General features: G+C 52.0%; 1 protein-coding gene across 1 annotated transcript in view; it reads right to left on the bottom strand.

Annotated features, from left to right (window-relative positions):
- Nucleotides 1-12,033, bottom strand: part of LOC116937333 (receptor-type tyrosine-protein phosphatase N2-like) — a 228,638-nt gene that overhangs the window by 207,466 nt on the left and 9,139 nt on the right. The window contains exon 2 of the mRNA XM_032944399.2: nt 1,290-1,340. Coding sequence (XP_032800290.2) covers nt 1,290-1,340 — 51 coding nt within the window. The remainder of the gene's footprint in view (nt 1-1,289; nt 1,341-12,033) is intronic.

Here is a 12,033-nt window from a genome sequence, read left to right as displayed (position 1 = left end):
TGCCCACGAGTCCACGTACGACGATGACGTCGGCGCCGGCGGCAATTGGATTCATCGCTTGCCACGGCGGGGATCGTCATCCCGATAAAGGCAGGGAAATCCACTCAGCTGCACCGTGACTCATCCGGGGGCTCGAGGCGCATCGACGGGGCAAGCGGGGGGGTGGGGGGGGGCTCGTCGCAGCCTCGTCCCCTTCGCGGTGACCCTGGAGAGAGCGGTGGAAACTTCCACGCTCTTATGGAAGCGCGGAGGTCTATCGAACGGGAGAGATGTTTCGCAAAGTGAACGCCGGCTCTGTTCTATCCGTCGTGAAGAGAGAGAGAGCGAGGGGGGGGGGCGCGGTCGACCTCTGGCCCCGACCTTCGAACCGAGGCTCGCTGCTCAGACCGCAGCTCCACGAAAGTCGAAACGGAAATGACCGCTTGCTGCTGATGAAAGCACGTGACGTGTCGAATGACGATATGAGATTGTTCAAATGTAATTACTTACTGACGGACGCTTGTGTTGCGCCCGAAATGTCGTGATTTAATTTATTTTATTTTCTACCTACGTGACATTACCGAAAGAACGAAAGATTATGGATCCCTGCAGTCACAAAAACTTCTAATCTAGATTGAAATGAAGAAGGTTGTTAAGATAATAATCACCATCAGGAATGGAAGATGGTGATCATGGTGGTGATTCACTGCTTGTGCACGAATGTGCTTCACTACCTTTGGCACTGGCCACAACTCGTTCTCTTGAACCCACGTTTGGCAGAATGTACAACAACAGGGATGCGGCTGCGTTCGCATTTCTCTTCATGGACTTAATTTCAGCCAAGTCTGTCGGATTTGGTGACCGAGATAATATTTCTACATCCGGCATACCACATCCTCGATACCTGTCGCTATGGCTGTTGCTAAGGGCCATGCACCACCCTAACCGACTCCAGTCGACAAGTGACCCCGAAAATATTCAGTGGAAAATGTAAACCCGCTTAATACTCCAGCAGCATTATAATTTCATTCAATGATAATCAGCAGGCATCGTCGGTGGTCCTATTCAATTCTGCAGGTCAGGCCAGTGTGAAATTACCCCCCGGGGTGCGACCCAAAGCCAGCGGCTGTGATCAGAGCGGCCACGCGGGCCCACGTGCGGGCAAGCGCGCGAGTCCCCTCCAGCCCCCCCACCCCCCGTGATCTCGACACGATCTCCCCTGCGTGCGTTCAATGAACATCGCCCCCCACCCCGCCCCCCCCCCGACCCCCCTAGCCCAGCAGCGTAAGGGACGAGGGGAAGCCACTCACCGTCCACGCAAACCTCTTCGCGCCTGCAGAGGCCGTCTTGGAAGAGGCAACCTGGAACGAGACGCGGCACCGGACGTCAGCACGATCACGCTCAAAAAGCACAAACGCATCGCTCATCATTCATCGTCACCGCCGGCCGCGGTCAATGCACTGCTGGATGAAGGCCTATCCAAGCCTTGGCCACCTCTCACGATCCTGTGGTGGATTCGCGAATAGCGTTCATCAAAGAGAGAATTGTCGGGCGTGTAGAGGCGAGCACCCCGACTCCCCCACCAGCCCACGTCACCCCCTCATTGCAGGGCCTCTTGCGGCTGCAGGGATCACGTCGCGAGTTAATTACACGCAGCGCGTACGGCACGAACACCATCGGTTCTTACAGCGCGTGATTTATTACGCGCATCTTCATTGTGAGAATGGAATTGTCCCGTTATTAACAACAACGATAATGATGATCATGATGCAGCCATTGAGCGTGAGCTGTTAGCAAGCTCCTGTTGAGGCCAAGCTGATAGAGGAGGGGACACGCACGTCAACAACGACCACCACGTGGTAGAGGTGACACCACTCCCACGCGGGTGCCATGCTCGGTGCACCCTTAGGCTACCTAAAGTATCCAAAACCTGCTGAGTGTCATCCTCGGCCATTGATCTATCCACTGCTGGATGAAGGCGCGTGCCGGTGTTGTGAGCGGAGTGACTCAGGCGGCCGCTTCACGGACGCTCCGGTGACCTTTACTGCTGTTGTCAACTGGATACTCAGTGACTGTGGAAGGGTTACCAACCCCTTAGGCAATGCAAGACACACACAGGCACACACGTACACACACGTACACATACATACACACACGTACGCATAAATAAAGATCCCCCGTATAGCCTTAACACACTGTAGGGGCAAGTGCTGTTAGCGAGCACCTATGAAGGCCGAAACGGTACACGAGGGGGTGGGTGGCCAGCACCACGCCCGACCACCTTTGTCTCCCCAGTGGCGATGTTTACACACCGCACCAGGTACTCATTTGAGGCTGAGTCGACCTAGGGGAGGCCCAGGACCGGTTCAGATAATCGTCACTGGTGTTGGCCGTGAGCGGGAATCGAACTCGGGTCGCCAGATTCGTAGCGCAGGGCGCAAACCGCTCCACTACACGCACACACACGTACACATACATACACACATGTACACATACATACATACACACATACACACACACGTACACATACATACACACATGTACACACACGTACACACACGTACACATACATGCACATACATACACACACATACACACACGTACAAAGGTCACCCGTAGAGCCTTTGACAGACCGTAGGGGCGAGCCCTATTAATGAGCACCTATGAAGGATGACACGGAACACCAAGGGGGTGAGTGGTTATCACCACGCTCACTGCCGGGATACACACAAACCAATACCCGCCACGAAGTGCCGGTGGCGTCACCACGGCGCCTGTGCCAGGCTAGGTGCACTTTGAGGCCACGTGAAGTGTCGCAGGCTCGCTGACAGGAGGTCACGGGACAGACCCAGCAGGTGCCATGAATTGGCTGACTGAGATAACTGGTAGATGCACCAGCTGAACCCCATACACACACACACCACCTCTCAAACACATGCAATACACATATACACCCACAAACTCTTTTCTATGACGCCCACTCTCAGTCAACTTTAAATATTCCAGTAGCAGCACATCCGATTCCTCTATTAAGCCTATTATATTCCCATGTAGTTAAATAAGCAATACATTCGAGATTGCTCCACCAATTGCTGATTTCGACAGGGAGACTGGTGCAGCGTTCGTGTTCCACGCTGGAAGATTCCGTGGTGGACTCACCAATGACAACAATGACAGCAATGACAACAATAACAACAAAGACACATTCGGCTGTTGATAAAACCACGACACTCGACAGCCATTGTCGTCCCTTGTTGTAGGATCTACCCCTTTGTTGTAGGATCACCCCTTTGTTGTAGGATCTACCCCCTTGTTGTAGGATCTACCCCCTTGTTGTAGGATCTACCCCTTTGTTGTAGGATCTACCCCCTTGTTGTAGGATCTACCCCCTTGTTGTAGGATCTATCCCCTTGTTGTAAGATCTACCCCCTTGTTGTAGGATCTACCACCTTGTTGTAGGATCTACCCCCTTGTTGTAGGATCTACCCTCGTGTTGTAGGATCTACCCCCTTGTTGTAGGATCTACCCCCTTGTTGTAGGATCTACCCTCGTGTTGTAGGATCTACCCCCTTGTTGTAGGATCTACCCCCTTGTTGTAAGATATATCCCCTTGTTGTAGGATCTACCCCCTTGTTGTAGGATCTACCCCCTTGTTGTAGGATCTATCCCCGTGTCTCCCAGTGTAATGGTTTAAGCTTCTCACTCCGGTCGCCAATGACTGCACACAACCGCCCCTCACCCCCCGCATCGCATTAAATTTGGTTCTGCTCTTAAATTTGGCCGAATTCCAGCTCTAAAAATGGATCCACCACCGTTTTGGCCGTCAACGTGCGAACATTGCTCCCGGTGTCAGAGTGGGTGGGACAGTTCTGCCCCATACTCTCTGGACCAGAGGCTACTCTAAAAGGGATCTCAGAAGTGCCTCTGTGATATCCACTTCTGTGGGCGGTTCTCTTGCACAAAAGGGTTGCAACGAAGAGATTTGGAAAGATAAGAAAACAGAGACTAAACCTACAGCCGCAGCGAGCGGAGTTTCACCAGAAGCCTTGCGGCTCGCCCGCCCGCGTGCACACACGGGCATAGTGGAATGTGCACGCATTCGCGTCTTGGCTCACGGTGGAAAGGAGTAGAAATCGGCTTCCTTATTTAGTTTTAATGCAATAATGACACTGACAGATGTGCAATTTATAAGCAAGTAATGAGCATTGCAGTTGGAACCATTAACAAAACATTGCATTCATTGGACATTCGGGATAATGTGGTATTATGAAAATAAGCTTAAACACACACTTGCGGGCACACGTGCATAAACAGAACAATATCTTTTTAATTATACTTTTTCTTTTTCGCTCTGTCGTACAAACGTCTTCCACGGCGCACGGTTTTAAATTACAGCACCGCAGGAGCAAAGCAAAATATAAACACGGCGACCGGCAATCGCTCACCCGCAAGGAAGAAATAAAACATGAATTATTTGGTGTGTGGGGTGCGGTAGCGGGAAGCCGTGGAGGAGAGAGCGGGCGAGAGAGTTCGGCTCGGAGGCCGCGAGTCGCCGGGGCCGTCCGATGCCACCCACACCTTCAGCGCCGGGGTTTCTCTGCCCACAATCAGAGGGCATCGCCAGCTGTGAGAACACCTCTCCAGCGGTGGCACGGGGGCACGGTGGTAGCACTGTGTCTCCCAGCAAGAGTCCACTAAACATGGACAGCTGGAACAAGCGTTGGGCCAACGTTGGACCAGAGTTCCATGTTTACTGGGTAGGGCCTACGTTCAATTCCCGACTCGGGCAACTTTCTGCGTGGAGGTGTTTAGATGTTCAAACACCAAATAGAAACCTTTTGCAAGGCAGCAAGTCTGCATTAACCACACACAGTGCTTGTGGCAAAATATGCCAACAAACATGCTCTTAAAATATATGCATTGTCTCGTACAATAGATATATTGTCAAACCAGAGAATGTCAAGAGGCAAAAGGTGTAAATACAATGCAAGTATCGGAGCATTTATTGCTCGGGTTGAGCAGTTATAGGTAAAACCTGGTCATATTTTTCAGACTTTGATACTGGCAAGCAAGGCCACATAGATATGTCTGTGTGGCGTTCGTACATTTCTGCCTGTCCTGCCTGGGTGTCCTCTGAGCTCTCCACTCTTCTCCCGTGGCTAAGAACACCACACTATCAGCCAAATGTCCCAATGCTGAAAAATGACTCAGTTGGGATTACGTTAACTAACAGCAGCATCACAACCAACTGAATAAAAAAAAAACACACTTGGTATGACCTCGATAAAGATGATGAAGACTCCGTCAGTCGTTTCTAGGTAAGCTCCCGTTGCTCCGTTCCTTTTCCATTGTTTCCCTCTCATTCCCACTATCCTCTCTTCCCTCTCCAATTCCCTTTCTCTTTTTTCCAGGCGTAACATTCTCGACTCGACTCCCCTACCTATCGTGGAGCCACGGGTACAGCAGTTGCTTGTTCAAAATCGATCGTGCACAGTCGTTTGCTTGAGTATATGAAATTGTAAGTTATCACTCCTTGCGTCTCTCGAAAATTTTCACTTTGAGAATCTCATCAATTATTTCGGAGAGACGATCTCGGAGAGAAGATGAAAGCGTGAGAGTTTGGGCGCCGAGCGAAGGCGACGCCCACCGTGAGGGCGGTAACACCTTGCGTGGATTCGACGTCGAAGTTTATTCGGTGGGCTCCAGGTGTCCTCATCAAACCACCGAAGTCCATGATGATGATGGTGGTGACTATCATCTACAATCCTGATAACGTATGGCCGTGGTGTGAACCCTGCACTGGGCTCTCGCTTTGCCAGCCAAACCACGTGCGCTCAAGGCACCGGACAAGCACGCACCACCAAGTCATTACAACGTCCTTCCACATAGCCTTACCAGACTGTAGGGGTAGGTGATGTTAGCAAGCACCTATTAATACCGGAACGGTGGGTGGCCAACACCATGCCCGGCCGTCTTTGTCTTACCAATGCTCATTTTTCCACATCGCACTAGGTACTGTACTCATTTAAGGCTGAGTCGACCTCGGGGAGGCCCAAGACCAGTTGAGATAATCGTCACCGATGTTGGTCGTGAGCAAGAATCTAACTCGTGCCGCCAGGTTCGTAGCTGATCTGGTCAAGGAGCACCGACCATCAGGCAAACTGCGGTCATCCTCGCAGCAGCTTTTGGCGATTCATCGAACACAGATGGTCACCACATCGCGCGGTGACCGTCTCTGTCACAGATGCACTCCTGCGGTCGTCTGGAACGCTCTTTCTTCCGGTATTAGGAAGCCACTGGAGCTATGCACTTTTAAATCTATATTGAAAACTAATTTCTTTAGAACTGTGTCTTGTGTTTCATTTGTGGTCCTTCCCCACACCTACGATTAATGCGGTTCGCTACGTACGGTGCGAAAGAAGTTCAACATACATGCACACATACGTCACGCAGCACCCCAACCGCCAGCAAAGACAAAGACACGCGTGACGTCACGTCGCACGTCACACCACGCGTCACGGCACGCGGCACGTGACGTCACGCGTTACGTCACGCGTCACGTCACAGCGAAGACGCCGACTCCACAATGACACTCGCCGTTGATGCCAATCAGCGCGTGCTCTCAAGCGGCGGGTGAAGGGCGCAGGAATGGGGGACGGGCCACCCTCGGCGCCTGGGATGGCTGCTTGTTTCGCCTTCGGGACTCGCAAAGCAAAGCGGAGACAGAGTCACAAAGGCGAGGTCCGCCCACTCTTCTCGCCACGGCCAATAACAACGCCGGGTTTCCATAGCAGCCAAGGGCTCAGATCCTCGTCTCCCGTTATCTGCAGAGTGACCTCTGACACGATGCGAGCCGTGCCTGGATTATTATAATGTGGCGTGTAGCGAGAGAGAGCGCGTCAGTGTGTGGAGCTGCAATTTGTCAACGTTCACGTGCGATTTTATCCGCAAAAACAATCTCCTGCTTCATTAGCTCCCGCAACCCCGTCACAGCAGAGGGGGTTAAAACCGAAACAGCTCGACGGCTCCTCCACACAGCCCACTGCGTCGTCGCACGAGAGAGAGTCGCACGAGAGAGAGTCGCACGAGAGAGAGTCGCACGGGAGAGAGTCGCACGGGAGAGAGTCGCACGAGAGAGAGCCGCACGAGAGAGAGTCGCACAGGAGAGAGTCGCACGGGAGAGAGTCGCACGAGAGAGAGTCGCACGAGAGAGTCGCACGAGAGAGAGTCGCACGGGAGAGAGTCGCACGGGAGAGAGTCGCACGGGAGAGAGTCGCACGAGAGAGAGTCGCACGGGAGAGAGTCGCACGAGAGAGAGTCGCACGGGAGAGAGTCGCACGGGAGAGAGTCGCACGAGAGAGAGCCGCACGAGAGAGAGTCGCACAGGAGAGAGTCGCACGGGAGAGAGTCGCACGAGAGAGAGTCGCACGAGAGAGTCGCACGAGAGAGAGTCGCACGGGAGAGAGTCGCACGGGAGAGAGTCGCACGGGAGAGAGTCGCACGAGAGAGAGTCGCACGGGAGAGAGTGGCACGGGAGAGAGTCGCACGGGAGAGAGTCGCACGGGAGAGAGTCGCACGGGAGAGAGTCGCACGGGAGAGAGTCGCACGAGAGAGAGTCGCACGGGAGAGAGTCGCACGGGAGAGAGTCGCACGAGAGAGTGTCGCACGAGAGAGAGTCGCACGAGAGAGAGTCGCACGGGAGAGAGAGTCGCACGAGAGAGAGTCGCACGGGAGAGAGGTCGCACGAGAGAGAGTCGCACGGGAGAGAGTCGCACGGGAAAGAGTCGCACGAGAGAGAGTCGCACGAGAGAGAGTCCGACGAGAGAGAGTCGCATGGGAGAGAGTCGCACGGGACAGAGTCGCACGAGAGAGAGTCGCACGAGAGAGAGTCGCACGAGAGAGAGTCGCACGAGAGAGAGTCGCACGAGAGAGAGTAGCACGAGAGAGAGTCGCACGAGAGAGAGTCGCACGAGAGAGAGTCGCACGAGAGAGAGTAGCACGAGAGAGAGTCGCACGAGAGAGAGTCGCACGAGAGAGAGTCGCACGAGAGAGAGTCGCACGAGAGAGAGTCGCACGAGAGAGAGTCGCACGAGAGAGTCGCACGAGAGAGTCGCACGAGAGAAAGTCGCACGAGAGAGAGTCGCACGAGAGAGAGAGTCGCACGAGAGAGAGTCGCACGGGAGAGAGTCGCACGAGAGAGAGTCGCACGGGAGAGAGTCGCACGAGAGAGAGTCGCACGGGACAGAGTCGCACGAGAGAGAGAGTCGCACGGGACAGAGTCGCACGGGAGAGAGTCGCACGAGAGAGAGGGGGTACAAGAAGGAGCACAGTTGGTGCATCTGCCAGTCTTCTCAGTCAGTGAACCCATGGCACCTGGAAGTGTCCCGTGACCGCACGCGAACGGCGGGCGTTGTTGTTGTTGTTGTGTTCCTGCGTCGTTCTCGGGATTGTTTCATTCTGTGAAGAAACTCGAGGGCCGGGGAAACGCAGTGCCCCTTACAGGAGAACGCCACGCGTCTCAGGAGAGGCAGCGCGCACGTCCCACGCAGGAGCTCTGCTGCAATCGAAAATGAATGAAGCCACCGGATGGATTTTTAAATATAAATGAATCGACGGGGAAAGTGCAAGTCACAGCACAAAGCATCGCCCCCCCACCCCGTATTTGCAGTCAGCTGTGCTGCTTTTGGTAATGGGAAAATATCGGTCCCTCAATTAAATATTCATTCGGACACCACCTAGCCCACCTGCCAACAGAAAAAAACCCTTCATATACTAACACATTACAGGGCTTGCTGCTAAAGTAATTGCTTTCTTTACCCAAAGAAGCACCGAATCACATGTTAAATTACACGTTTTGCATTGTGTATCTCCAATCAGTATGTATGGCAGTGTGAGCATAGGGTCCTACATTTTCAGAAAAAACATATTTTTGGAAAGGTGAGACCATATTTTAGCCTCTTGTTGCAATCCGCTAAATGAATCACGGTAAAGCGAGACCCAAAAAGAAATTATGTTATGAAAGCCTGCACAGAAACACACGCATGCTGTCCCCGAGTGGGTAGGGCAACACAAGGTTTTACAAAAAGGAGGGAACAGCATGGATCTCTCTCTCCCCCATGGGATTCTCTCTCTACCCATGGGATCCCCTCTCTCCCCATGGGATCCTCTCTCTCCCAATGGGATCCCCTCTCTCCCCACGGGATCCCCTCTCTCCCCAAGGGATCCCCTCTCTCCCCATGGGATCCCCTCTCTCCCAATGGGATCCCCTCTCTCCCCATGGGATCCTCGCTCTCCCCATGGGATCCTCTCTCTCCCCGTGGGATCCTCGCTCTCTCTGAGATCCCCTCGGTCCCTGAGAGATCCCCTCTCTCCCTGAGAGATCCCCTCGGTCCCCATGAGATCCCCACTCTCTTCGCAGGCTCATGGATCGATACTCCCGGCCTCGCTAATTCACCCGGTGTGACCCGACGGGTTTGTGCTCCCCCATCTCAGGCATTGGTCACACTCTTTACCAAGTGCAATGTATGTATGTTGTATGTATGTTGTATGCATGTTGTATGCATGTTGTATGTATGATGTTGGACTTCTCTCGCACCGTACATAACCAACCATGCTAATCGGAGATACGGGGGAAAGGCAACAAACTAAATACAAAAAAGCAGTTCTAAAATAAATTCGTTTTCAATCTAGATTATTTAAAAGTGCAAAATCCCCGGAACGGAACTTACAACGCGATATTCGGAACGTTTGCCTGGCGAGTTCGTGACGTGGAAGGGGGTGGGGGGGGGGGCACGTTCACGGCACCGTGGTGCCACTCGCTCCACAAGCCCCCACGAGGCTCTGTGGCGCTCCGCCGTGCCCGGTGTGACCGGCCCGGTCGAGCGCGAGGCCGGCGGCTGCCTCCGAGACGGGCTTCCCACAGCCCAGGCACCGGCCACAAGCAGGCGGCAGTGAAGCCTCCTCTGCCAATCAATCCACAACCTCCAGGGTTGTTAAATAGTTTAGGACCTAGATATTTCTGGGTTAGATCGCCGCATTATAAATGTGTCATAACCCTTCACCACCCGGCACAGCCAATCAGTGAGGGATTTGTCACGTAAACAAACCGCCAAATAGCTTACTACTTCAGCCCACCGGCGTGTTGGAGAGTAAATCCACAACATTTACAATTTTCGAGTACGACGTTTCGCTGGTAATTACATCCAGCACCATCGGGCGATTTGCCAGAATAGTGAAGCCATCCACCTGCTTCCGGTCTTAAATAGAGCAGCAGGACGACGCCATCACCTGAACCCAATCAGGTGCAGAGATCAGAGGCGGAGGATGTCTGTCCGTAAAGCTCGTGACGTCAGTCCACATCGACCAGCCCTCCTCATTAATATTCATGAGCAGATGACGTCCTCCAAATGAACACCCCCCACGCCTCCTCATTAATAATCATGAGCGAGTGACGTCACTCAATATGGAGTACTCCCCCCTCACTAATATTCATGAGCAAGTGACGTCAGTCCACATCGACCAGCCCTCCTCATTAATATTCATGAGCAGGTGACGTCCTCCAAATGGACCCCCCCCCCATGATTATTATTACTCCCTACTACAATGAGCCAAGAATGTCTGTGTGCAACGCTCGTGACGTCACTCCACGTCGACCAGCCCCCCCCTCATTAATAATCCTGAACAGGTCACGTCACTCCATATGGAGCACCCTCCCCCCTCATTAATAATCATGAGCAGGTGACGTCACTCAACATCGAACAACCCCTCTCATTAATAATCATTATCAGGTGACGTCCTCCAAATGGACACCCCCCTCATTAATAATAATTAGCGGCTGACGTCACTCCACATGGGGGGCCGAGGCGCCTCCTCCCCCCTCCTCGGCATCAACTGACAACCCTCACTACAAAGGCAGAACCCTCATCACGTCACGCGATCTCCGTCACGCTGTTGAGACATCGAAGTAAAAAGGACGTCATGATGACCAAAGAGTATGAATCCTTGCAGTCACGAAAGCTTCAAATCTAGAATTAAGGGATTATAACCTTAACATGAAATAGGTCTGTGTAACCACGCCCTTACAAATTGCACACGAGGTGATGCAATGAATATCACGTCGCGGTCTGCTGTTCGCTTGCAAGTTTCAGATTTGCTGCAATACACCCGTCCTTGGACGGGCAAAATGCGAGTAATTATATAATAGGTTAGTAATTAGTTAATTAGTATGTGTTTCCTCTATAAGGAATCAAAAGTGTAAGATGTATCACTTAATAATACCTTCATTATTAATAATATTGGTCGCGAAAGCCTCCGTGCTCAACGAGGACCTCGATAGCGATGTTTCTATTCTCCTCCCACTCATCTTTTCTTATTTATCAGGGCAAGTCCAAAGAGTGCATATTTTGTATTATTTAAAAACCCATTAAAGTTATATCTGATACATTATATATAATCGGATGCTGCATGAATTACTGGTATGGATGAAATATAGTTCAGCTCTTAGAGCAGTTCAAATCCCAAAAAGAGTATCCTAAATTCATCATAACCAAGAATAATATATCGTCATTATTATCATCATCATCATCATGACCACATCACCCAGAAACCAATTAGGGGAGATTCCACGTCGTGCTTGGATGGGTGACCGTCAATGCTGTGAGGCTTTGTAGTAGGCAGCATAGGGCAGTGCGGCAACATCCATTGTTGTGCAGTCCTTCTAAGGTCCCACTTCTATGCTCCTTGCCTTCATAAACCTGCAATGGCCACACGGTGCGGGAAGCCCTTCATCCAGCAGTGGATTGTCAAAATAGTTGTGCGTGTATATTACCATGATCAGTAATACATCATCACCATCATCATTCGCATGGGCAGTAAAGTGAGAACTAGCTTGATAACCACTCGGTCAGCAGTGGTTGCCCTATTGATAGATTGGTCCTAGTCATACAAATGTTGAATTTCCACAACTGACTCAAGACTGCCATAGGGGATGAGCATTGACAAATGTAAATTTGAGCATGTGAATACAGATTACATGTCACATATATATAGAGTATT

This window comes from Petromyzon marinus, chromosome 4 (assembly GCF_048934315.1).
Source record: "Petromyzon marinus isolate PM22_M1 ecotype Great Lakes invasive population chromosome 4, UKy_Petmar_22M1.pri1.0, whole genome shotgun sequence".
Classification (NCBI taxonomy): Eukaryota; Metazoa; Chordata; class Hyperoartia; order Petromyzontiformes; family Petromyzontidae; genus Petromyzon; species Petromyzon marinus.
The sequence above is the reverse complement of the archived record's forward strand: the minus strand, read 5'-3'. Positions and strand labels throughout refer to the sequence as shown.